The sequence below is a fragment of the Nyctibius grandis genome, chromosome 4, assembly GCF_013368605.1.
Source record: "Nyctibius grandis isolate bNycGra1 chromosome 4, bNycGra1.pri, whole genome shotgun sequence".
Lineage (NCBI taxonomy): Eukaryota > Metazoa > Chordata > Aves > Nyctibiiformes > Nyctibiidae > Nyctibius > Nyctibius grandis.
This window is the reverse complement of record NC_090661.1, coordinates 95,233,949-95,260,500: the sequence shown is the minus strand read 5'-3', so window position 1 is coordinate 95,260,500 and position 26,552 is coordinate 95,233,949. Positions and strand designations below refer to the sequence as shown.

The 26,552-nt window shown below is 42.3% G+C and overlaps 1 protein-coding gene across 16 annotated transcripts in view; it reads right to left on the bottom strand.

The window, feature by feature from the left end:
- Nucleotides 1–544: 544 nt before the first annotated feature.
- Nucleotides 545–26,552, bottom strand: part of TCF7L2 (transcription factor 7 like 2) — a 183,300-nt gene continuing 157,292 nt past the window's right edge. For 3 of the 16 annotated variants that reach the window (XM_068399713.1, XM_068399714.1, XM_068399723.1), the window contains 7 exons: nucleotides 23,947–24,033; nucleotides 17,458–17,598; nucleotides 16,001–16,160; nucleotides 15,137–15,244; nucleotides 10,242–10,290; nucleotides 8,422–8,494; nucleotides 545–2,797 (listed from right to left, as the gene is read on the bottom strand). In XM_068399713.1, coding sequence (XP_068255814.1) covers nucleotides 2,368–2,797; nucleotides 8,422–8,494; nucleotides 10,242–10,290; nucleotides 15,137–15,244; nucleotides 16,001–16,160; nucleotides 17,458–17,598; nucleotides 23,947–24,033 — 1,048 coding nt within the window. In that variant the 3' untranslated portion in view covers nucleotides 545–2,367. The other 13 variants (XM_068399729.1, XM_068399730.1, XM_068399721.1 and 10 more) reach the window with 11 other exon arrangements.

The window sequence follows — 26,552 nt, the reverse complement described above, 5'->3', positions numbered from 1 at the left end:
AATATATATGCAAAACCAGGCTCAAATCTATCCAGGAGATAAACCCTACAGCCAGCACAAGGACTCTGACTAATAAGGGCTACCTAAGCCCTTCTGTGTGACCTCTATACCGCATCAGCCCCGTGTTGTGGGATCACCAGGTTGAGCAAAAATGTTTTAAAATTAAAGGTATCATCGGCCCGAGTCTCCCGTCCCCCAGTCAGGATCACTTCACACAGGGATGACGTTATTTTAGTTCATGTGCTATTTGTGTTTTGCCAAATCGTGGGCCATTTGCTTTAAATAAAAAGGATTTTCAACCACTGCTACTCACGCAAAAGCTTGCTGAGCGGGGCGAGGGCAAGTGCAAAATGCATTTAGGAGGCGGCAGCACAGGAGCCCAAAGGAAACAGAGGATTTCTCACAACTAGAGCTGGCTGCAAGTCGCCACGATTTTCACAAAAAAAAATTTTGAGGAAGTTTTCCCCTCGGGCTGTACATCTTTTTGGCCAGAGTAAAATGCAGTCAATGCATAAATGAGTTGACAAGTCATTCTCTGCACATACTAAGTTGCTTTTATTAATCCAGAACTGCATGCTACAGATACTGTACAGCATGAACATTTATTCATTACAAAAAATGGCTTCCAAACCATTAAAAATGAAAATCGGAATAAGAGCATAAAACGGAACAGTAACATCACAACTGTTAGGAAACATTCAAAGTATTCACAAAAAATGTTATAGTTAGCATCTTAATAAACCAGAGAAAAATCTGAGACAGTTTTACAATCGCTTCATGTCAACTACAATGGCACTGAATGAACAGATGAACAATTTTTCAGCTTTATACAGCATTTTTTGCAACATCAACATGCCTAGGTTTTTTTTTTTTTGTTTTAAGTTTGCTACCTACCTGTATGTAGTAAGTGTACATAAAAGTGGCAGTCTGATTTTCCTTTTATGAATAATCTAATATACAGAATTTGGCCCTTAAGGGTTTATACCTCTTCATTTTAAATGCTTTCCGGACAATCTGCTACCAAACACGTCTGTTATAGGTGACATTAAAACTACATACATATCTACCTATGTAACATCACAGCAAAACATGATGAACAAAAAAATTACAGCATTAAAAAAAAAATAATAAAGTTGTCGGGAGAAAGTTAAAAGTCACTGAGAATTTTGGCACATAAGAATTTCGCACACAGCCTACAGTCCTAATGTCGCAGGGGATTCAGCTGCAGTTCTGAACGGGAGACACTTGGACCTTGCTATTTTTCAAACAGCGTTGCTAAAAATTCCCTTGCTAAATTTTCAAGTCTTTTTGTGTGTAATGGCTTTTAAAGTAATTTTTTTTTTTTACATTTGATCCTTGAAAAAATGCATCTGCGAATGTCCATTTGGTGGCAACTGTGTTTCATATAGCAAAAAAAAAAAAAAAAAAAAAAAAAACACGAAAGGAAATCAAAAACAAAAGTCCCGGAAAAAATATATATATACACATTTATATATAAACTTAAAAACCTTGTACAAATGAGTTGTTATATATAAGATGCTTACACTAAGGGAAAAAAAAACTTTATACAATGTTTCAAGAAAAAAAAGAGGAAAAAAACATTTAAAAAGGGACAACATACAGATACAACAAGCAATTTCTAAAGCAATAAATACTACTGGTCCAATAGCGTTGTGATACTTTTAATTGTTGAGTAGCGTTCCCTCCCCCAAAAAGAACAACACCATGGAACAAGGTATATTAACACATTTTTTTAACCCTTTGTTTCTGTACATTTAAACAATAACAAGTAACATCACAACAAAGGTTGTTTCACACGAGGAAGAAAAAAAAAAGAAGTAGTAGCGGCACCGCATCTGTTGTGCCCTTAAAGGTTTAAAAACCAGATGTAAAATGATTGGTTCGCAAGCTCGTATTTAATACAAATAATAAAGAACCAAAGCCTCCGGCAAGGGCTGCTTCAAAATTGCTGCTTTTTTTTTTTTAATTTTTAAAATCAGTCTTTAAAACTAAGCTATTGGAACTACATAACAATTATGTATATATATATATTTTTTAAACGCTACAAAGACTTTAAACAGCTGTTGATAAAAATTTTGGCAGAATCATGAGGCTTTTCTCATCTACATATTTAAAAAGGAGAAATTGAAATAAGAATGGGTCAAATATTGACCAATGAACTCGATAAAACATCAACTAATGTAGCCACATGGCACGAATTAAAAACGAAACCGAGAAACGACGACGAACAGCGGACGACGAGGAGGAGGAAAAAAAAATTAAAGGAAAAAAAAAACCAACCCAACCCCAAATCCCAATAGAATTCAATCCCCCCAAAGGAAACCGAAAGGGCTAACAAGGCTAAAGCTATTCTAAGGACTTGGTTACAAGGGAGAGCGGCTGGGGCTGTGTCGCCGCCACCGAGCTGTGGGAATGCAAGGAGGACGTCGAGGGCTGTGCTAGGGATGCGGCGGCGGCCGGCGGAAGGGCGGCCGGCGGGTGGTCCAGGGCCCCGTTGGGGCAGCTGGCGGCAGGCAGGGCGCCGGGCTTGCTCGCAGCGCTCTCGGCGAGGACGAGCGAGGATGGCGGCGGCATCATGACCAGGTGCGCCAGCGGGTCGGGCTTCAACGAGAGCGAGAGGGGTTGCGTTTGTTCAGTCTGTGGTTTCGAGTCTCTGGAGGGGGAGGCGAGCATGGCGGGGGAGGACGGAGGAGAGTCTAGTAAGCTTCCATCTGAAGAGGGTGGGCTGACGCAGCTGCCTTCACCTTGTATGTAGCGAACGCACTTTTTTTTTCTCCTAGAAACAGGGAGAGAGTTATCTGTGAATAAAGGGCAGAGACGCTGATGGAGACAGTTATCTAAAGCAAAGAGCTGTCAATCAGCTACTCTGCGCTCTGCGTGGGCGGCACCCCAGCCCCACACACCGTCCTCGGGGTCTGGTGGGGTGTCCTCAGCACCAAGCCCGCTCGGGAATCTCCCCTCAGCTAAATGATTTGGAAAGGATTTGCCAATTGTCTCTTCGTCCCCCTTCTCTTCAGGCCGCCTCCTTTCCTTAGTCATTTTAATAATCAGAAAATCAGAGAAGATGTTCTTGGAGCCCACTGTGCTAACCTACAAACTCAACTTTCCTCCAGGGGAAAAAAAAAAATTTAATCCTTATAAAATAAAAGCTCTGGATAGCTGATGGTATCTCAAGATGTCCCATAACGCTGTCCAACTCAACGGGGCTATCTCTACACCTGCGTCACCTGTCATGTCTTACGATGCACTGCCCTTGTGAGGCAAGGACGGCTGCAAACTACTGCTCATGTCTTTCTCCTCTGTTAAGAACCACACCAAATCCAGAAACGTCAGAGTCAGGCAGGAGGGATATATCATAGAGAGAATGAGAGAGAGGGGGGAAATAAAAACAAAACGAACAAACAAAGCAAACAGAAGAAAAACCAGGAAAAGAACAGGATAAACAGAGCATGATCCAAAATAACAAGAATAACTGGTTGTATGGCCTGCAGGTTGTGGCTTTAAATTGACTCAGTTTTACTTTTTGTTTTAAGGGAGAGTGGTAGATTTGGGAAGCTGCTCTTCTGAGTTTTGGGGAATTTTGCTCTGAGAGGCCACCCATGTAACTCCAGAGCGGGATCCAGTTTCAGGAGGTGAAGAGCACGACGACAGGTACAAAGGTGAGGAGCAACATGGAGCGTATTTCATACCAGGGAATATGAGAGTCTCGGAAGAGCCACTCATCTTCAAATAAATAAGTAACCCGACAGAGATCTTTTCTCCTCCCTCTGTCCACTTAATAATGTAAAGGAGCAATGAAAACAGATGAAAGTTCCACACCATCTCTCTTGCCAAGTATATGCAGGACAATTCTAGCAGCAGGACAGAAATAACAAGGCAAACAACCACAGCATCTGGCAGAATGATGTTCAGTGGCCACCTTGACCCTAATAACAATGGCTCTCCAGCCCTCCTATTCACGAGCACACTTTCCATGGGAAGTGCTGAACCACTGTTACACAGCCCGAGGCACATGACAAAGTCTGTCTCCAGAGCAGCTGTGCCACAAAAACTTTGGAGACTCAGCTAAGCTGCGCAAAGCTACCAACATGAAGGAGTAGGTTGCTCTCCCCCCCTCTCCAGTGGGTACCTCGCCCTAGTTCAGCAACTTCATCAGAGGAAGCGTCCGAGCGCGGCACAGCAGCTGAATGTCACTGGGTGACATTTCCCACTCCTGTAGGTGCCCTAGCTCCACTGCTGGTCATCAACATTCTCCTCTATGTACAGCAACTGCGTTTGACTTGGGTTAAACCAAGGTCTGCTGTCTAGGCAACGGGGCTAAGATGTTCTCGACTACAAGGGAGATTTAACCAGCTTGATTCTGGAGTTAAAAGACATCCTCTCCCATAGCCAGGAAGAGAACAGCAACCATGACACCCCGTCTTTCCACCAGCTTCAGTGAGGGACCAGTGCTGTGACATCCCTTCCTCCAGAGACTCAGGCTCTGCTCTCAGGTTCTGCTCCATGTTCCACATGGCAAGGTAAGGGGTTAGGGCTATTAGAGTTTTAACCACGTTAGCCTGCAGATCAATACATGCTAAAAACTAAAGACAACCATGCAACTTAAATGTTAAAAAGAAAGAAAGAAAGAAAGATAGAAGACAGCAAGTGAAGGCTGTAAACCATGCTTTATTAGAGCAACGTTAAAAGACAGGAAAAACTTAATTTGGTGGGCTCAAAACAGAACCTGTTAATTCTTCTACCATCAACAAACAACACAGGAAGCCTCTGGCTCTTGGCTAAGGACAGTTCTGTTGCTCTTTCTCCCCTCCCCTCTCCTCTGTCTCACCACTTCCTAGCCTTAGCTGTGCAACGCCACCAGGGCCACAGTTCACGTTTGGACCTTCTGTACAGCTCCAGTGGCAAAGCTCACTGATAATATCTGTGCGGAAAGGTGGGTTTTCACAATTTGGAGACTGCAGGGCTCCCCCTCATTAAAATAATTTGCAAGTAGAGACCCAAGCTCTACCTGCCTCATTGATGGTGGTCCAGAAGCCATTCAACTGGATTGCTCCGAACCTACAAGGCAGTTAATTATTTCACCGGAGGCAGTTTGAATCTAGTATGCCAAAAATTCAAAATTATTTTCCTAATACTATTTAAGTTCTGTGGCCTAAAAGCAAGAGCTCCCATGGCAAAGCAGACTTAAACCAGGTCTGCCTGACCCTGTGACTCTGCAGAGTTAATCACCTTTTTAAAACTAAACGCACTGGTCTGCTACCTGAAGTAATTTTCCTTTGACTAGGATTAAGGGAGCAGACTGCTTCCTCTGCTTCTGTTTTACATTAAACTCTTTTAACAGTGTGGCCAGTTTTAGTCTGAAAATTACTTAAATCATGATGGCTCAAGGTGGGGAGACATTACTCCAGCCTGTGCCACTCCCACCATGTATTATCTGTGGCCACGTACATGTCCGGGTTAGGTGGGTCAGAACGCATAGACGGTAAAACCCCAAACCCTGCAAGCCGAATTTTACCTGAAGTGAACATCACCAGGCAACGCTGGTGAAGGGGAGTAAGTAAACAACCAAGGAACTATTTGTGCCTCTGTTTTGCTCTCCTAAAAGTGGGAACAAAAATACTACATATTCCCCCTCAGAAGCACTAGTGAGGATTATCCACTTGTGCACCGCTCTGAAAGTGTCAACTGCTACATCAGTCTGGCAAACACCCACAGACCTGACCCCGCTTGTGCTGCCCTTCAAACTAGCCCCAGGACAGCACCGGGAAACCCATAATGCTGCAATTGCCATGAGTGAAAGCCACAGACGATGACAAGGGTTCATTCAGTTGCAAAGTTGTGAGCAAAGATGTCTCAGTTCCTACCATAGTAGCAAACCGCACATCTTCAGCACCTACCTAAGATGTGCTACAAAAAGCTACCATGCTAGGAAATGCAATGTTAAAGTGGTTAGGACCAGAACTAGGAGAGAAATGCTCTAAACTCTACCTAGTGATAAAATGCCTCCATGCATTAAAAAAAAAAAAAAAAAAAGAAAAAAAAGGTAGCTGACTCTGTATCAGTAAAGTCTAAAGCTATCAGCTACACCACTGAAAGGTACTGCACTTCTCAAAACTGATCTCAGAAAGTTGTCTCTGATGAGCTGCAAAGATTTCTGACCAAAACCTGGCATAAGTTAAGAGAGGGTTTATGCTTCACATGTAACCTAAGCATTGTACAGACCCAATGAGAAGTCTCCTTGCTGATAAAATGCAGTTTTCAAAGTATGCTGTTTACTTAAGCAGCTAGAGAAGATAAAGCAATACAAACATGATGTGCCTCCGGTTCTGGTACATGGCATACAGAGCCTGACATGCTTCAAATACTCTGTCTCTAGACTACGCAAGTATCTACTGATAGTGTGTAGTGAACTAACCATAGAATAAAGCCTAATTAAACACAGCATTCGAGTCTTTAGCTAGCAAGAGACTCGAGCCTCCTGGCACAGTAAAGTGGCTACCCAGCTCTTGTGGACTGAACTCTTCTTCCTTTAAACTTTAAGCAACTGCTGCTTTCAAAGCTTGTTTAACATACGTACTGGTACTGGCATTTAAGACCCCAACACCCGGTACTAGCATGCCTCAAATGGGACAGTATGCAATCTGGTGAAGCCATTTCTGGTGCCTTGGCTGGTATTTTGACATACACCACCACCCTCAATCCGTGTTTTCCTCAACACTAAGCACAAACAAGACTGCGTGCATACACAAAATACGATGGACGTCTGATCTACATTCTAAATGAGATGGAGCACATGGGACTGGCATGAGTAAGAGGGGAAAATGTGGGAGAGGAATCACTACACACAGAGTGTGGTTTGGGTTGAAATACCTACCATCATAATATTCCAAATTCAAAGACTGCTTGTATCAGAACAAAGAAACAACAAATTTAACCAAATGCGATCATATAAGGAAAAAGGAATGAGAAAAGAACTATTCGGTATCCCTCCACCAAGGAAGAAGTACGTACTGAGTTATACATGGAATTAAACTCCAGTAGAACATGGGCTGTCGAAAATTGGGCTCTCTGATGTCTTTCATCTCCTTTTAATGCTGGAAACTGTCCTACTGAAGTTGTAATTAGTTTTGTCTAGAGCTCAGGCTCACTTGTTGGGATAAAATTTAGGGAAAAATTTATTTTCGGAATCAGAAAAAGAAGACATCAGAAAATTTAAAAAACTGGTATCTACATAAACCTTACCGAGGCATAGAAGCCTACAGGTAGCTGTTTCATTTTGCAGATAACACCAAAAAAATGAGTACAATATAAACTGTAAACACTGGCTTTTACATCTCTAATCATGAGAAAAACACTAGTGCTGCAGATCCCAGAACCTTTTCAAAAAGCCTTTGGAGGCAGCGGACATAGACCCAAATGAAAGACAAAATATAGATGTCCAGCTAAACATTCATTTTGCTGACAATCTGCAGAAAAAATAATAAAAAAAGCCAAAAAGCTGCCAGCTTTAAGGACTTGAAGTTTTCTTGTTCCCAGTTCTACCACCAGGGAGAGGTTATTGGTAAGGAAAGAGAGAAAATGGCATTAAATTAGCAAGAAATTCCAAAGATCAAGATTATTAGCAATTGGTGCTGTGGGAGAGAGAAAGGTGGGGAGTGGGGAAAAAAGATTAAAAAAATAAAATCACACAAATGCACTAAGAGGACAGATTGCTTTTATTTCCCCAAAGGCCTAATGGGTAGTATTATACCTGCATGGTTTGCACCATAAACTCTGTCGGTCAAGCCCGAACAATGCCCGACACTTCTTTGGAGTATTTGCATCTGTTAGCATAAGGTAAACACAAAAAATACAACACAATGGTGGATAGAGCTCATTTGGACTGCGTCATCTTAGCTACAGCTACGTTTAGCTTTCAATCACCTTAGTTTTATTTGGTAATCTCCCCTCGTACCAAGGGCAGGAAAGAAAACAGGACTTTCACAATGAGCCAAAAGAAAACCAAAAAAATTCTCCAACACGGCCGTGCATCCGTCCGGTGTCGGTACCGCGCTCAATGCCATGTCATCAAGGGCTTTGGGAGCGACTTTCCTTGGGTGGAGGCTTGGAGGGCAGGAGCGTGGTTGAGCCACAGATCAGATGGGCTTAAGGCTGATGCTGTTTTACAGTGGGTTTTTGGCTAGCAGCAGCAAAGAGGAAGGCAAAAAAGAGACCAACAATGGGAAAAAAAAAAAGCAAAACCCTTTCAGAGAGATGATAACTCACGGCAGTGTCCCACTCCCTTGTGTCTTCTAGATCACAACACAGAGCTACAAAGCAACAAGGCAGGAAAAAAAGGGGAAAGTACCAAATAAACCAGCTGCAAATCAGCCATAGCGAGTCTGGGAAAACTATACACACCTGCAGGGGCCGCACCAGTTATTCTGTTGATCAAGGCCAAAGCGCGCTCGGCATTTCTTAGGAGCGCTCAGGTCTGAATGAGTTCAAGAAAAGCGAGCAGAAAAGGGAGAGAGGAAAAAAAAAGAAAAGGGGAGAGGGGGGTAGAGAGAGAGAGAGGAAGAGAGAAAAGGGGAGAAAAAAGAGAAAGGTAAAAATAAGGAAAAAATAAAAATAAAAAAGGGAATAAAAATCAATGTCCTCGTTATTAATTGCAAAATATTGACTTTTGATTTAAAAGTTAAAAAAAAGTGATAATCACATTTTTATTCAACTCTTGAGATTAGCTGTTGCAATTAAAGCTGCAGTATCCCTTTATAAAGGACTGTTTCTTTCCCTTTTAAAAGAGCAGGTAGAGGAAAGTCATTGTGGCTGGTCTAGCAGGATGTTTCAGGCAAGATTTATTTGGGCTGGGTTTTTTTATTCTCTTTTTTGAGAGGGGGGAAAAAAGGAAGAAAAGAAGCTGAGTATGGAAGTTAGATCCTGAACATGCTTTTTTCTTCAACTCAGATATAAAATAAAAATAAGAGAAAAAAAAAAGGAAATTATATCTCCTGGGATAATGCAGCTTTTGGAATAACATTCAATTTATTTGTTTTTATTAATTTGTATTTAAAAGAATGGATAAGAATAAGCAGATTGCGGAATGAGCATGTTAGTATCAGCCAGGAAAAAAAAATGTAAAGCATGGCAAGGTGCTGAGTTAGTAGAGCTAGTGAATTGCAATGAATAGGCTTGAGCAGAAAGGGAAAAAAAAAATAAATCCAAAACTAAAATAATAATAAAAAAATGCATATGCATGCTAATGTGAGAAGACTTAGTGGGAGCCATGAAAAATGCCATTAGATTAAGGAGGTTCATTACTGACTTGCTTCCGTTCTTTATCAGTCTCTTTAAAGAAATACTGCATATTCAATTTGCACAGTTAGTACAACTTTTGCGTTATTTTTACTGTATTACTGTTTTAATAGCAATTGTTACAAAAACAAAAAACAAAATTAAAAATACTATCAAACATATAATAGATATAAAGATATATAGATAATAAATACTATCAAAACGTGTGGATGGTATTTTTTTCTTAATGTCATAAGTGTTTAATGTTAAAATCTATAATGGCAGGAAAAAAAAATTAAAAAGCAGTTTATAAACTATTTTAAATGACTCAAAATGACGTTAGCACCTGTAATCGGAGGAAGTGAAAGGCAAGGATTTAGGAAACATTCGCTGTGTTCTGAAAAAAAAGAACAAATTATACAAAGGCTTCAAAAAAACTAAGTCAGGGCTTCAAAATTGACTATGAGATTGCCTATGCAGTATTTCTAATTTCCTATATAGAATGGCAAACCTCCTTAATTTAAAATGGGTGCGATTTACCACTGTAAGGCATGCATCAGAACATACAGGTACAGCCCAAATTAATACCAAACACATACATACGTACGTACACGCACACACATATGCGCAAAATAAGCGGACAACTTTATAAACGATGGCATAGGCATTACAACTATGGCTCTGCAGCCAAAGGCTCTGAAATTGCTACGTACAAATTCAGCTAACGTCACAAGAGGCTCTTACATGCAATGGCTTGGTTACTAGTTTTAGAAGGGCAATAACGTGTAAATAATTAGAGTGGATTAAAAAAAAAAGGCTGTCTAGTATAGGGGCTGGCTCCCCGTGAGGCCAGGAGACTCGTACCCACCTCCCCCGTACCTAGGAGCGTCATACCAGGATTGCCACACTTCCACTAAGCAAGAGAATTAAGATTTATTTTTACTTACCATTGGTCTCTCCTGGCTGCTTATCCCTTTTCCTCTTCTTCTTCTTTCCCTGCAGGAAACATACACAAATGAGAAGGATTAAAAAACCCCCAAAACATGTCTCCTTGCAAGACAGCACTGAGCAATGGGGCTGCGGACAGTGTGGGAAGCTCCCTGGGGAGGACACCGAAGCACAGTGCCGGCTAGCTCCCACCGCAGGGAGGCTTGGGGGCCACAGAGAGGATGCTCACACCCTGGGGATGGCTCTGCCTGCCAGCCCTGTGCCTTTTTGGACAGCCTTGCTGCAGCCCCTCCTAATGCTAGCACCCACCAAAGCCATAAGCAGCTGGGGAGGGGGCAGAATGACTTGCAAGACGCTTCTTTACAGATAAGATTATCATCACAGAAACATTGACACTTGTATGCTCTTGCTTCAAAAAAATCATTCCTGGTCACGTTTCTGTGGGGTGGGGAGGGGAAGAAGGGGCAACAGTGGATATTCAAGGTGGGAGAGTCCATGAGTGAGGTCAGATTGAGCCCCTGAAGTTCCCCAGCACCCAAAACCGACCGTTAATGCAGACGAGGAAGCCACAGTAATGAGCAAAATGTAACCTGCAGGTTTATAAGTGCACTGACGACTTACAAAGCAAAGCCAGGAAGAGGTAAAAATCCAGATATAACTGAGACCCTTCCCACATTTTGCATTATCACAAGAAAAAATCACCAGTATTGTTTTGCTAAACTGTGTCCCTTTCCCAAGTACTGTCCCACAAGATGATGCAATTTGTTAGAGTTTCTGACTAAAGGGAGAAAGACCCTTTCTCTATTTCCCTCCAGCAGTGTGGGAGAGGACATGACCAGGAGCCTGACTTCTGTGGAAACCCAATGATCATTTTCCAAGAGAAGAGTTATAAAGTACTAAGCATGGCTCAAAAGAGAAAAGCGATTTTCTAAGAAGACGTTTCTAACACTGAGCTGCAGGGTTTGCAGAGGGTTTGCAGAGCAGCACAAAAAGGCGAGTGCAAGGGAACAGTCATTTCACTTTCACAGCTCCCCAGATGCTAAAAGCAATGACTTTTGGGCCAGCAATGTCAACTATGAACAGCATGGAGATCCTTGCTTTTGAAGATGTGGTACTAAGAGAAGTTGGTGAAAAGTCACCAGGCCAGCAGTTCCTGGTGGTCAAAAGGGAACAAACATGTCTTGGAAGAAGGAGTCTCACAGCGCTTTTGAAGAGCTGGCCATATCTGTGGGGAAGCCAAGTAGTTTTCCTACATGGTGGACATCTTTCTCAGTAAGTTGGTCTGGCTTCCAGCTAAAAGGTTAAGATTGGGCTTCTGCTTGGGACATCCACTATAGCATCTGGGATGCTCACTATGATACGTTCCCTGGAATGTATCGGTAAAAAATTCCCCCAACATGAATGTTAGATTTGGATTTGTTGTTATGTTTTTCCACCCCAAGAGCTGGCTTTCTGGCACAGGGCTTCTGTACTCATTCCCCCTTTCTTGCTCAGGGTTGTAAACTGCCACCCTGCTGTCCAGGCTGCAACAAGCACTATGTTGTTCATGAGAGCCTTCTGGTGACGGAAAAAGCTGCGTGCACCATCAATTTTAAAGGATTTTTAAACTACATGGACGTAATCCTGTAGCTTGGATGCTGCTGAGAAATCACCTTCAACACCTCTGAGGGTCATTTTGGGGATATGGAAACTTGTTGCTCTGAGTCAATTGCTACAGCAGCCATCAGTCTAAGAAGACAGGCAGACAAGATAGACAAGCATTGCTCCTAAAGCTCCCTGAGAATTAAATAGGGAAAAACATGGTCCACATAACACATAAAGACACAAGAGGCTCAGACTGCTCCATCTATATTGATCTAGATTGACAGTAACTCTGTGAAAGTCAGTGAATTTTTTCCAGGTTTACAACAATGTAACCAGAACTAGACAACTGCCTCAGGACCACAAGCCTGATTTTTATTTAATCTCAAGGAGGCCACTTGCATAATTAACAGACTGCATCTTGTGGAACATTTGCTTAATTTTTGAAGTACATTTGGAAATTCAAGGGCTATTCCAATCTGAGACCTTGTAACTTCTTCACACAAGGGCCAGCCAAAACAGAGGTCAAGAGTCACCTGCCCTTTACAAACTCTTCAAGCCAGGTATTAAAGTACTATAACCCCTTCAGGGAACAATCTGTAAAAAATGGCTAATATACAGGAACGTCAGCCAGGGACCAGGAATTTCTGGTTCCTTTTCAACAAAGCTTTGAAAACTGTTCCTAAGAACTAACAGATGTCACACTAACTTCTTTGACACCCTTTTCAAAGGAAATAGGGAGAAGAATCACCCAGCTTCCTCATTCAATTTCTGTGCTACGAGAAGATTGCACAGCTAAATTAATACATGGACTTAAGAAAAGAATCATGGCAGCAGTTTTTCAAGTGCTCTGCAGAAGACACTGTTTTGCCTTTCCCTCCAATTGTGCTCCTAAGACTTGAGTAGATGGTCTGTAACGTTTTCTGTCATCGTACTACACAAATTCTTAGGCTGCAAGTAAAGGTGGATGTAAATACTTGCTAACCGTTTTGGTAGGTCCCTCTACAGAGCCAAACCAACATGAGTTTTGACAGCACTGCAGAGTTCTTTGGTACTAATTTTCTAGACAAGCGGCAGGCAAGGCGACTAGACCCTTACATACTTCTGAGTCCAGCACTCAGCACTGCTTAACATCTTATTAGATCTCAGGAAGAGCAAAGGTGCCTTGTGAGACCAACAAGCCATGAGGGATTCCCTGAATCCTCTTCTCTTATCTAAGAGCAACCTGAAAGCTGCATTTCTTGATGTACTGCTCCTATTTCTGAAGACCTGGGCTACAGCTGGCCTCTTCCTTGTGCCTGATGTGAGATGCCTAACAATTTAACCATGTCAAGCAGCCCAGATGTGCTCCCCTTCTAGACGTGTGAAGGGCTCGAGACCCTATGAAACGCTGAGGGAGAAGGGGAACTTGGAGACCTCTGAATGGACCAGGAGAGGAGAAATAAATAAATCCTGCGCATGATGCAACTGTGTGATGTAAAGGTACCACGCTCTCCTCAGGCAGGAAGGTTCCCCCTGAAGGTCACTTGGGGGTACAGCATCAAGCTGCTGGCAAAGCGCCGGCTTTCTTATCCTGTCCTTTATAGCCTGAGAAGAAAGGGTTTCTCAGTGCTCACACGGTGAGGACAAAAGTAAAAGGTCCTCAACACTGAAGGCTTTGTACATGCCCATCTGTCAGTGGCACAGTCACTGTGCAGAATGAGCATTCCCGAAACCTCAGTCGAGCCTGTACTCCCTTTTGAACACCCAAGACGATGATACTGCACAGTGCCGAGGAACTACCTCAAGCCTATGGTTTTACAGGTTTCAGGCCAGACTATGCCAAAAAGAAAGGGAAAATGTGTTTAAGCAGGAGCAGTGCCTCATTGGGCTTAACGAGGTCTCCTCCGAGAAGCGTGCACAGCTACACCTGCAATGGCGAACAAAGGAGGCCCAATGGAATGAAAAGATGATCAAGAACAGAAGGATTTGAAAAAAATGTCCTTAAGTACACGTTGCTAAATAAGTGAGCGTGTGCATTCTCCACTGCTGAAATGGTGGAAGAGCGCAGAGAGCAGCTGCTGCTCTAGGCTTCGCTGCAGACTCTGAACTGGCATACATACCGCACACATAAAAGCACAGATTCTCATAGAGGTAAACATTGCTATATACAAAGGACACAGTTTATGTGATTTAGGGTAAAACAGGATATTTACAGTAAAATAGGCAGTGATGATGGAAGAGACAGACTTCAACAAAAACAAAATGTGTAACACTATACATAACTGACATCAGTCTTACAGCTGCTGGTCCCAAACCTGCAGGGGAGTCTGCCTGGAAGGTAGGAGGCACGGTTTATCCCAGAGTTAGAGACCTTGAAAGTTTTAGGTGATTTTTATTTAAATTTAAAAAAATAATCAAGATGCTGCTATAACCCTATTAAAGAGGGTTTAGAGCTCCCACCAATCCTCAAATATGTCAAGAATTTCTGTGTTTAGGCTTGCAAACACTTACTATCAGATGCATCGCTTACCCTTCATGGAAGAAGGTGTTTTATACTACTAGTAAGTGGTTACAATGCTGGCCTTATGTTTTTAACAGACACAAAATTTTACCACTTTTAGCTATAAAACAGGCTTTCTGAAAGGCGGAAGGGGGAATCAATCTTAAAAACACTCCATGAACTGATCACAAACTCCAAAACACTTTTTAAAAAATGAGGAGGGCGGGGGAGGAAGATAACATGGCCATGAAAAAGCAAAACATACTTGAAATATACAACAGTAGAGCGTGGAATAATTCATTTAACCCCACTTGAGAGTAAGACTTTCAAACAAGTTACGCTTTTGGTTTTGTCAGTCCTTCTCTGAAGCTAGGATAACTCATTCTTCCACTTTCCACTATACTCTCACACAGATAAGCACAAGACACTAATTATTCATCTTTTTGGTGAAAAGGAGAGGAGCCATACTAGGGGAATTTTTAATCTTGTTTTAAAAAACGAAATTTAGAATGACCAGCAAGCCAAACAGCCTTTCCAGACGCTGGTAAAAGTGAAGGCAAGAGTTTCTTCACAGAGCTCTACTGTCATGCCCCAATTCTAACCTTTTACTAGTCCCAGCCAGGAAGCCTCTTCCAAGTGGAGGGCTGAGAATTATCTCCAATAGTTTTAGTATCGAAGAGGGAAGCGTCCGTTGTTGTTACCAGATTGGGATCCTGAGGCACGCTTTCCAAGTAGTGCTTGTGTGCAATGTGTGGTCGTAGTTCAGCAGGTCACATATACATTTCTACAAGCTCTACTACTAAAAAAATTTCCACCTACATAGGAACCTACATAGTTATCCCGTGCGGACCAGCCCGGGTACAGCTGCATATGAAGCTGTCGCTCCTTTCTTGCTAGTTCATAGTATTTTGCTTGTTCTTCTCTGGATAACGCGTGCCACTGAGGTGAAGAAAAGAGAAAAAGACAAAATAAAAAGCACAAGTTTTTTTTTTTAAGCACGTTAACAGCAGAGTATATTATTTATATATAAATACAGCAAGAGTTCATTTTCATAAAAAAGGAGATAAAAACAGATGATCTGGCAAGCTGCCATTCATATGTTATTTATAAATCCAGATAATAACTCCACTAAACTCAACCCAGTCACAATTTATAATTTAGGTTCACTCAGCCCCTTCATCACCTGATGAGAAAGGAGAATTAAGAAAACTAAATAAAAAGAAAGAGCAGGTGAGAGAGTCCAGAGGCTGAACCACTTCTCGTGAGCCAGATCAGTTACAGATTTAGAGAAGGTCTCCCCCTCCCTGCCCCACTGGCACCCCCTCTCCTCTCCCGGCTCTCACAGGTGCTGATACTGGTTCTGTACTTCCCAAAGGCTTTTTCTTTCCCCATTTATTTTTCTGCCTGTTTCTAGGACAAAATTAGAAATTTGAGATTTTGTCCATCTCCAAGTGATGGAAATAACATTGAAATAACACTGCTATTAATTAACTCCCCCCGCTCCTTGTGAATGACTCCACTGGCAAAAAGTGTCTGCAAAAACAAAAACCAAAAGAAGGCCTTTGGTTTAGTTACTTCCCTATCCATTATCAAAAGATCAGGAAAACACAGTGATTCAGAAGGATGCAACTCCCTTTCTCTGCAAGCAGGGTGAATCCTACTGAGTTTCAGTCCCTGCTTGTACTTGTTACCTACCCTTCGACCGAGGATTTGGTTGATGGCTGCGCTCTCTTTCAATGTGCATTCTGCTACAACTTTTGCTCTCATTTCCTTCATATACAACATAAATGCATTAAGAGGTTTCTTTATGTGTGGCTTCTTTTTCTCTTCTTCTTTTTTGGAGTCCTGATGTTTTCTGAAGGGTGAAGATACAACAGACATAAACCTCACAGTGAGAACTCTTGTGAAATTATTAAATTAATCCCCTCAATCCCTCTAGCATTAATCCTCAGAAATTAGTCTCTAGAAAGAGGACGAGAAGGTTCTCTAGGGCCTTCACCCTGGCTGCTGTATGAGAACAGTTTTCACAGAATCACAGAATCACAGAATGTTAGGGATTGGAAGGGACCTCGAAAGATCATCTAGTCCAATCCCCCCTGCCGGGGCAGGATTGCCTAGACCATATCACACAGGAACGCGTCCAGGCGGGTTTTGAATGTCTCCAGAGAACGAGACTCCACAACCTCTCTGGGCAGCCTGTTCCAGTGTTCAGTCACCCTCACCGTAAAGAAGTTTTTCCTCAAATTTAAGTGGAACCTCCTGTGCTCCAGCTTGCACCCATTGCCCCTTGTCCTGTCAAGGGATGTCACTGAGAAGAGCCTGGCTCCATCCTCTTGACACTTGTCCTTTACATATTTATAAACATTAATGAGGTCACCCCTCAGTCTCCTCTTCTCTAAGCTAAAGAGACCCAGCTCCCTCAGCCTCTCCTCATAAGGGAGATGTTCCACTCCCTTAATCATCTTCATTTTAAGAGCATTATAAGAAAACCTATCTATCTCATATTTACACAATATCACCAAGTACTCTCTAAGCCCCTAGAAGAACCTCAGAAGGACATGGGCACTCAGGAAAATGGGTTTATGGGGAGGGCTTGTGAGCATGACGGTAGAGGAAATAATTACACCCCATCATCACTGGGCAATGAAATGCTGTCTTTCTGCTTCACCCATGAAATGAAAGGCAAGAAGCTCCAGAAGCACTAAGGGCAGAGGCAGATGAGGGCTCTCCTTGGTTCAAACCTAAACTTGATACCAGCTCTCTCTGCAGCTTTGAACAAGCCATTTATGCTCTGATTTCTTGTCTGCTGTTGTGTATCCGGTATCTCATGGCTTCAAACCGGGAACTGAGTAACAGGGAAACTAGTCAAGAAGCTTGAATCTTGATCAAGAAAATTCCACTTCCTTGTTAAAATGGGTGAAATTAATAACTACTTGTCTATGTCACAGAATGACTGAAAGACTATTACCATTATTTTGACACACTTTGGTAGTTAAACCATGTTCAAATCAATTTGAACAGAAGAGAAAAAGCAATTTAAAAATATTTCACAGCAAAAACATTCCTACAAATCCAAGCCCTTTTAAAAGCCACACATGCACAGGTGATGCTTTGGGTGTTCTAATAACAAGAGACAGGAAGTAACAACTTACGAGCTATGGAGTGAGCCGACGTCGCTCTGGGAAGATTCCTGTTTGACTGTTGGTGTGACTATGGCCGGATGAGGGATTCCAGTTGTATGTAAACTATGGTGTGGCGGGACCATGTGTGGAGGAAACCTAGAGGAGAGAAAGCTGTGTAAATCGTCAGAATAAAAATGAATGAATGGGGAGGGATGTGTACACACATTAAAAAAAAAAGGCATATAACAAGCACATGACAGCTAGACAAAGCATATGAAAGCTGGCAGCATTAATTAGCAATAAATTAAACATAATGACTCTTCTAATGTCATTAAAGCCAATCTTCCCCTTCATTATCATTACTGACATGAGACATCATGATTTTTAACATCTTTAACAAAAGGCAAATTCAACTGGATGAACTTGGATGAAAGTGGAATTTCTGCTACCTGCAAGAAAATCCACCAGTCCATTTCTTTGCTAAGAAATTATCTGTGGCAACCAAGGAATCAATTTTTATAGTTCTGAATCATGTTGCGAATTTGGGATGACATCTTTTGTTGCGTATTGACAGCAAAATAAAATATTAATGCCAACACAATCCAGATGCATTTTTGATAATCCTTATAGATGCCTCATTAGCTACATTTTGTTGATGGAGCAAAAGAAAATATTTATTTGTGTCTAATAAATCTCTCAGCCACGTTACTTTAACAGTAGGAGGGGAGATTGTGAAATTAAATCAATTTTGACCCATTGAGATAACCTAGGAAGGCTTAAATTCATGCAAATTAACAGTCTAACCTTTCTAAAGAGAAAAAATGTTGTCAGCTTTATGGTTTTATGGTCATATACATGGACAGGCCCCGGTCCTGCAAATGGATTCAGAGGGATGTGCAATCCTTTTGCATGAATCGAATTGCTTGGTCAGGGCCACAGCACGAACATGGCACAATCATTCAGACTTTTTACTTTTTAACCGAAATGAACAAACTTCTCGAAAGCAGGACTGACTTCTTATCATTATTTCTCAACAGTCTCAGAAAGGTTTTGCAGTGAGTGAGGAAAGCACGCTATGACTGACTGCCTTTCCCTTAGAAAAAACCCACTGAAGTCAACAGGGAATGCAATCTAGCCTAAAATTTTAGTTCAAAAATAACTTCCCCAAAAATCCAAGGCTAAAGTGATTATAGCAAATGACAAGGTTTTTTATCACTGCAAATCCCTACTCCCATCCCAGATTTTGAACCATTTTTGTCCAAATAATGTACCCTGAGAATATGGAACATGCAATGAGATAAAGGATTATTTCTTCTGTCATCAATATACAATGATTTTTTTGTATCAAACGGGATTTAAAATGGGGTGATATACTATGGATAAGTAGACTGTGTACAAGTGTCAGAAATATAATGCGATTTCTTTATTTTTCCCCTCTCTTATAAATTCCGTTACTGAGCTTAACCCACCCCAAACTGCCTAGACATTCCCCACATTCACAAGATGACACAGTAGTACTTTCATGAACAAGAGGTACTGTCCACTACGAGCTCTGAGGATCTTTGTCTATCAGCTGGTGGTACTCAGGATTATTAAACAGAAGCATTTTGTCTTTGAAGGCAGTGGTGGGAAGAGCAGGGAGTAACAGGGAGAATGTGAAATTGTTAAAACTGTAGAGAATTGCAGCTCCTCACCAAAGCACAGAGAGAAGGAAAGAAGGAGGGTGTGATGGCAGGGGAAGAGGAGAATGGGCAGCAAAACGGTCATTCCTCCATGGATTTCTCCTTCTGCTAGAGACCCATGGACAGTAATCTCCACATGGATTGTCAAAATGCCTTCCCTACTCTCTGACAAAAGTAGCCAGGAGAGAAGAGCACATTTGGGGAAATACTTTGGTGCATGGTAGCTCAGAAGACAAGACAATGCAAGTAGACTGATGTTCTGGTCTCATTATGCCACAGAATTGCCTCACCATCAGCAGCATTTTGGGCCTTTGTATTGTTTTCTCCTGCTCTCACTCTCTCTATTTTTTGTGTGTGTGTGTATTTTGATTGGACTTACTTCGAAGTTTGTTCACAGGGTGCCTGGGGCCTTCAGCCATAGCACAATGCAAACAATAAAAACTGACAGTAAGAGCTTTTTTTAAAAAAAAATAACTTATAAACATAGGCAAAAATAAAACCCACGGCAAAATCCTGACCTTGCTGAAAGTGGTATAAGCATAGTGATAAAGAGTTGACACAGATCCTATCAAATGACTGCCTGTCCTAGGCAAGACCCAGAGTTGAAGAGAGGACTATGCTACTGGGGCTAGGGTTCAAGATGGAACGAGAGCCAGTGACAATGGGACAACGAAGGATGAAGATGGAGACGAAACGCCTGCCTTCAGAGAGCAGGCAGGAAGAGCTGAGCTTGTTTGAGGACACAGTGGGAACGGCAGTGGGCATGTACCAGCAAGGAAGAAGAGCTGAGTGCAGTGGTAGCACAAGGACAGAAGGGTATGAGAGTGGACCTGAATAAGGTTAGACACATCACAGAAGAAGGGCTCCCAAATATCACAAAAGACTGATGACAGCTGGAGTTAATGGGGACAAAAGATGGTGTTTGTTAAGCTTCTGAAGAGGACCCCATGATGTGGCCATGACAACTGGGTCAAGGACCAGCTTCTCAAGTAAGGATCTGGTCAAAAATTAAACACACTGAAAAATGAACTCTGCCTACATGGTGGGTTCTTGTATGGCCAGGATCTTCAAGGGAAACAAATTCAACAAAAGACAAGGGTTTATTTTATTTATTTTTGATGAAGATTTAAGTACCTCCAGCTAATAAAAAATGGAGGAGAGTGAAGAAAATCTTTAAAAAAAATTTAATTTCCCCCTCTAATTATGGGAAAAATGTTTTCCCAATTACCATTCAGGAGAAAGAGAGTGAGCATTTGCACATGGGAGAGTGATCAACTGGGAAGGAAGGGCAGCAGAGGAGGATAAGCCCAGGTACGCATGTTGTGTGAAAGCCTGGAGGATGGCGAAGCCTCCACTGACTTCAGCTGGCATGAGATTTTACACACTGAGCTCTAAACCTCAGAGACATGGCAGCCTTCAACAACAGGCAGCTGCAGCTCAGCAGTTATTTTTGTGACGGCAGTTTCCCCAAGGAAGTTGTGTGTTCGTTACCAATGACCATTCATTATTTCACATTGAATCTCTCTCCCTCTCCAAGACACAAGGCTGCCTATTGGACTTACACACACCTTCCTATGTTTGGGGCTATAAAATCATGCTCCAGCACCCAAAGTCACTCACACAATCCTATGGACTTCAGTGGGCTGGGTGGGGGTTCAGCCCAAAGTCCAAGTGCCTATTTATTTCCATGTACCCATTCACTCACACAGCAATATGAGTGGAGGGAGGGTGTTAATTTTTAAGTTCCTGGCTACACTCCAACTTCAGTAATTACATTCAGCAAAAGTGAATTTCCCCTGAAATTTCAATTACAGAAGGTATTTTCCACTGCCACCGCTTAACTGCTGTGCAGTGTTTGTCTGGTGTAATTCTGTCAAATTATTTCCTGATTTCCTCTCACAGCAGTTGTTTTTTCATAGTGGGTCCACTGTTTGCCCATCAGTCAGTTAACCTTGTCTCAATTTACATTGAGAGCATATTACAGACGGGTAATGAAGGATCAAGAGACGTTATAAGCATGTTGCATGCATACAAAGTGAGTGGGGCGATGCTACGAGCAGAGAAAAGAGTTGTAAATGGTTAAAACAACCTGAAGACACTACCTTAATAATCTAAACCATTTATGAAAATCACTATTAGTCACCCATTAACCTTTTATAAACTATTCATAAGCACACTCTAACTAATGAACTGTAATTACTAAGCTTAGGGAATATTCAGGGTTGGGAAGCACTATATGCTCCAAAGGTCTATATCATAATGCAGGCAAAGATGGGAACTACTTTTGAAGAAAGGGGATGGAGAGGTAAGGCTGGGGTTTACCCTGGCTTCAACAGTTGGGCAGAGCCAACACAGCGACCCCAAGGCTTGTAACAGGGCCCTGAGGGGCTGTTGCCCAGAGGCCAGCTGTGAACAGCACACGTCTGCAGGCAAGCGTGGGCATCCCCAGGCACGCCAGCCCCATCTCCCAACTACGCTGGCTACTCAGGGCAAGGGCTGAGCTCAGGCGCTCCAGCTGATACGGCAGGCAGGAGAAAACACGCGTCAAACTGCATATCAGAGCACGGTCTGCCCAGAGGGTCTTCCCATGTATGGGAAACCAGGAGAGAAGTTTCTGGGCTGAAACAATGGATAAACATCTTAAACCCATCCATCAGTCTGCGTGTGTGCCTGAGCATGTGTGCGCATACGGGCGCATGTCAGAGACAAAAAGAAAGGCTGTGCGCGTATATGCACACCCCTCACCTTCACCTAAGACATCCCCCTGTATTTTTTTCTCTAGACAAGTATTCCATGAATTGCAATAAACACCCTAAAAATTCTAAGCAGCTCATTATATACCACTGTCTCCTTTTATGGCTCCAAGCCAGAATATAATGATGAGTCTTAACTTGTTAAGGACAACTAATTTTTTGTTCCTGGCTGTCTCAGGGGCTTCTCTCTTACTCACTCTCACTTTACTTCACTGTTGACATGTTTCTGTTAACTGGATGTCATCTGCCTGCCTTGATTTTATGCACAAGCAGTGGGATGCATTTTTCTGTGCAACAATTCTGCTTTGAGTTGCATTAGATTTGTCATTATTCTCTCATTTTCCCCTTGCACTTGTAACATTTCATCTATTCCTGCCTTATTTTTTGAGCCACGGTGCACCCACATTATGGTTTATACATGATCTTGCTCCCTTTGAAGCCGGCAGATTTCAGAGCCAGCCCTCGTCAGGAGAAGTGCCTGCTACCAATTTAGCAGGCTGAGGGCCCCGAGCTCCAACAACTCAATCTAAAGGGGGTCACAGGGTGGCACAAGCGAGTGTCAGCAAGTGCTGTTTAATTGCCAATCTAGGCTTCTCCACGGTGTTTAAAGTATAATGACCCATCACTTAATTCTGAGAAGTCCTGGCCCTGCTGCTGAATGGAATGAATATCAAAGGATGTGCTAGAACAGGGCAAGGAGCCTACATTTCCTATAACTGCCATAAGTATAATAGACCTCTACTTCTGTCGTCCCATTACCACAATAATGTATTTAATTTGCTGTGTACTCTTTTTAACTAGATACCTTTCATAAAGTCTGTCTTGGGAATATAGCCTCCCCCCTCCCACATCTCCCCCCTCCCTCAAATGACTAGCCTCTCTAATAATAATTAAACTAAATCAAGCTCTACTTTGACTCACACCATGCCTGCAAGTCTTTTATAGATATTTAAAAAGATTAAATGGAGGGAGGGAACCATTGTTTAAATTTGCAGCGCTCTCCCCAGCCCAATATTTTTTCTCCCTTGTGCTGGCTCTATTAAAAATTTTTTTAAAGTTGATTTTCCAGTTGTCTCTCTATTTGCTGTAGCAACATGGGTAAATTTTCATTTTTTTGCTTTTACTCTACTTATCTAAAGCACATTACACACTATTTCCGTACCCAGTCACTCACGAGCTCTAGTTACAGGTTTCCATTCCTCAATGAGGTGTGTTTCCCCCTCGCAATCTTTTCCTCCTTAAATCCTCTATACACCAACCTTCACATATTAAACTGTAGAGATGGAGAGGAAGGGACAGAGCAGGGAAGAGACGTGGAACCTTGCTATGTAATGCATGCTAATTTAATTATGTGCCATCATCAAAATGGATTAGCTGTTTCAGCCCATCAGGAAAGTCTAAACCTCCACCGATTTAATTAACCAGACTGAAAATCAGATGAACAGAAAATAAAACTATCATTAGGACCAATTAGTGATTACTTAAACATAGTGCTGCCAACCAGTTTGTAAATAAAACTAGCAGCCCCTGGAAAATTAGATGGAATTAATTGGAGGTAGGGAGGGGGAGAAATATATACTTCTAAAGCTTTAGAGGGTCAGGCAGGCCCTTTTATGTTGACTATCAGTGTTTGGAGCTTTGGTAGGGGAAAACATAGTGCAAGAACCTTCCTCCCAACTCTGCTTGAAGATCAACCCTGCTCCCTCCCGCACACAGAGCGCTGTTCTGGGTGACAGCCACCAATAAAGCAAAAGGTGGCACAACTTCTCCTTCTTGCTTTTTCAACATCACATTCTCCCAGCTTTTCCATTTAGTTTTGCTTTTAAAGATGATTTCCCGCTCTTCCACCTCTCCCTCCAAAACAAATACTTAAAGCCCAATGACAGCACTAGGACACACTCTTCTCGTCAAATGGGAAGGCAGCCCTCATCCTCTCCTCCTCTGCCCCACTGAAAAACTAAGGCTGACTGTTTAACTGAAGTGCTTTCAGAAATACGCTTCCTAGGTGGAATGCCCTCCTCTAGAGAGGGTGTCAGGAGGAGTTACATTTGCTCTTGATTCAGGACCTCAGTATTTGAACTCACCTTGACATGGAAGCATTGACAGTCAGAGCTGTTGGGTAAGGGTGGCGGAAACCCCCTGTCGTGATTGGGTACACTGGCTGACCTTGCCTGGCAAAAAAGAAGGGAAAGAGAGAATGAGAGAAAGAAAAAAGGGTTTAAAAAAAAAAAAAAACCACAACAAAAAACTTCTCTCTGCACAGTAAGCTTTATTCTCATTTGATCAGAACAAAAATCTTGGGGATTGTACAGCAAGGATCAAAGGAAAGAAACACAGAACAATTTGAATGCCATAAATCTGATAGGAATGGCTAATTAAATTTTATAACCTCTGCTTATGTCAATAGAGACCCTCTCCCCAAGCTGAAACTAGGTGTTTTGTTGTAATAATTAAAGGCGAAGTCTCGCTTGCTTTAATGGAGCCATCACACTAATTGAGGGCTACACATCCAAAGGAAAACAATAATGAATGTAAATTTATACCAAAATAAAGTACAGTGAATCAAAGGACTTCAGTTGCGCTTTGGGCCTCTTTCGGTATTTAGATCTCGGTGAGAAAACATTAAATTAACAGAGCTTAATTTGTAGCCTTTTGTCAGATTAACAAGTGTTGACAAGAGTTACCGGGGGAGAGTCCCCAAGAAGTATTGTGGGTAACCAATAGACAATCACACCTCATTACAATAATTAAAAAATACAGCAACATGCAAAACAGCATCCTCATGAAAGACACACAACTTTTTCTGATTGAGGTTTGTCTGTGCTGGCTAGTTCTTTTCATCTGTCCCTCAAATATATCATCTGATCGGGCAGGATGCTTTCTGGGGGGGTACTATGATAGAGACATCCAGGCCAGTTGAGGATAGGTGGGTTGAGAACTTGATGGTGAAGCATGAGTGGCAACGAGAGGGGAAATAAAAACCTTCAGCTACTTCTGCAAAGTTGGCCATGCTACTCTCCTAGAGCAAAAGCAAATGTGACAGTATCATCCCTCAACAAAAACCACTCTGAGAAGCTGTTAAGAGCTGTGAGTTGGTAAGTACACTGTGGGTGCTGACTTGTTATAAACCAGCAGTGATGACAGCATCTTCCCGTGACAGAGGTAGCCATTATCACCTTCCTGATGAAACTGGCCACCTGTGGAAACATTCGAGTGGGTTTGGCAGCCATGACATTAGGTTCAAGGAGGACAAACCTGTGCCTGCACACATGAAGATGTAAGGCTCTGAGACACAGATGAGCAATGAGGCACAGGTCAACAACAGCCAGGAATTTCTTCCCTAGGCTCTCATGTCTTTAATGTTACTGACTTTTGGCACTAGCAGAGTCTATTCTTTAAATGCTGAGGCTGTTACTGTGCAAACTGGAGCTAAGCAGTTGCAACAGAGGAGCATGAGCTGGCAGTACTGCAAGCAAGAAGGAAGAAGAAAAGGAGCCGACATGCGTTCTACCAGCATTCAGAGTATCCTATGTATAAAGTAAATCACTACAAATGAGGAGGAATTTAAGATTTCAGGGAGCAATGCTCCAGGCTTTTCTTCTGCTCATGCTGTGCTCTTCTGGAGAATCAGCCTCCTGCAGACAGCTGACGGACATGCTTCACCCTCAGAGTGGGAGAGCCTCTACCCCAGCACGTTGCACGACCACCTTGAGAAGAAGGGCAGGCTGCAAAGTGGCCAGAATCAAGTTGCTGAGGATGAGGTCTGGGCTGCCCAGCTCTTCTGCATCCACACTTCTCTGCTTGAGAAAGGCCCCCAAAGCCTTTGACGCCAATCTCTCTCCCTGCCCGAGACCTGGGTGTGTGTAGGGACCCCCCCTGCTCCGCCTTGCTCTATGTGGTGTGAGCTCCACTTCCTTACAGAGGGCAAACTTGTGGAGAGGTATTTTAGCACAGCTGGCCAAACAACCTTGAGCAGGAACAAACTACTTTTAGCTCTGGGCAATTAATTTCTAAAGAAATACTATCTCTCTAATATTGATGAGGCCTGTTATGTGACAAAAATAGAGTAATAAACTTGTTTTTTAATGCAGAGAACTGTTGTATCCAGCAATACAAATGTATTTTATAAGTATTTAAATCAACATCCTGTACAAAAAGCCTAGGCAGTGCTTAAGTGCATTATAAATGCATTGCAGAGACGGCAACATAAGAAAAAAAAGAAAATAAGGACACAATTACTGGAGGGAACCTCATACCCAGCAAGGCTCTGCAAGTGGGATATGAGAAGCTGAAAAGAAAACAAAACCCCAAACTAACTTTCCACAGCTTTTTTCTTAGCCAGTTTCAAAGTAAACTAATTCCTCTTTCTTGTTTGCAAGAAAATTCCATTCCTCAGATGCCAACTGCCCAGCCACGTCTCGACCAGGAATGCTGCTCACTGGCTGATGTAAAGCTCTACTGTTTCACAAGAAAAACGAAAGGGGTTTCAACGCGGAAGGCCAATGAAATTGAAAATTGTACATTTATAGTGAGGATGGCCCTGTTAAAAAAGTCGTCCATGAGAATCACCCTGAGCTGCCAGAAAACCAAATTTGAGAAAAGTCCATGTGGTGCAGTGTAAGGGCATTAATGAGAAAAGGACATTTCTGCAGAAGGGTTTAAAAATTCATGCTTCACGAGTCATCAGCTG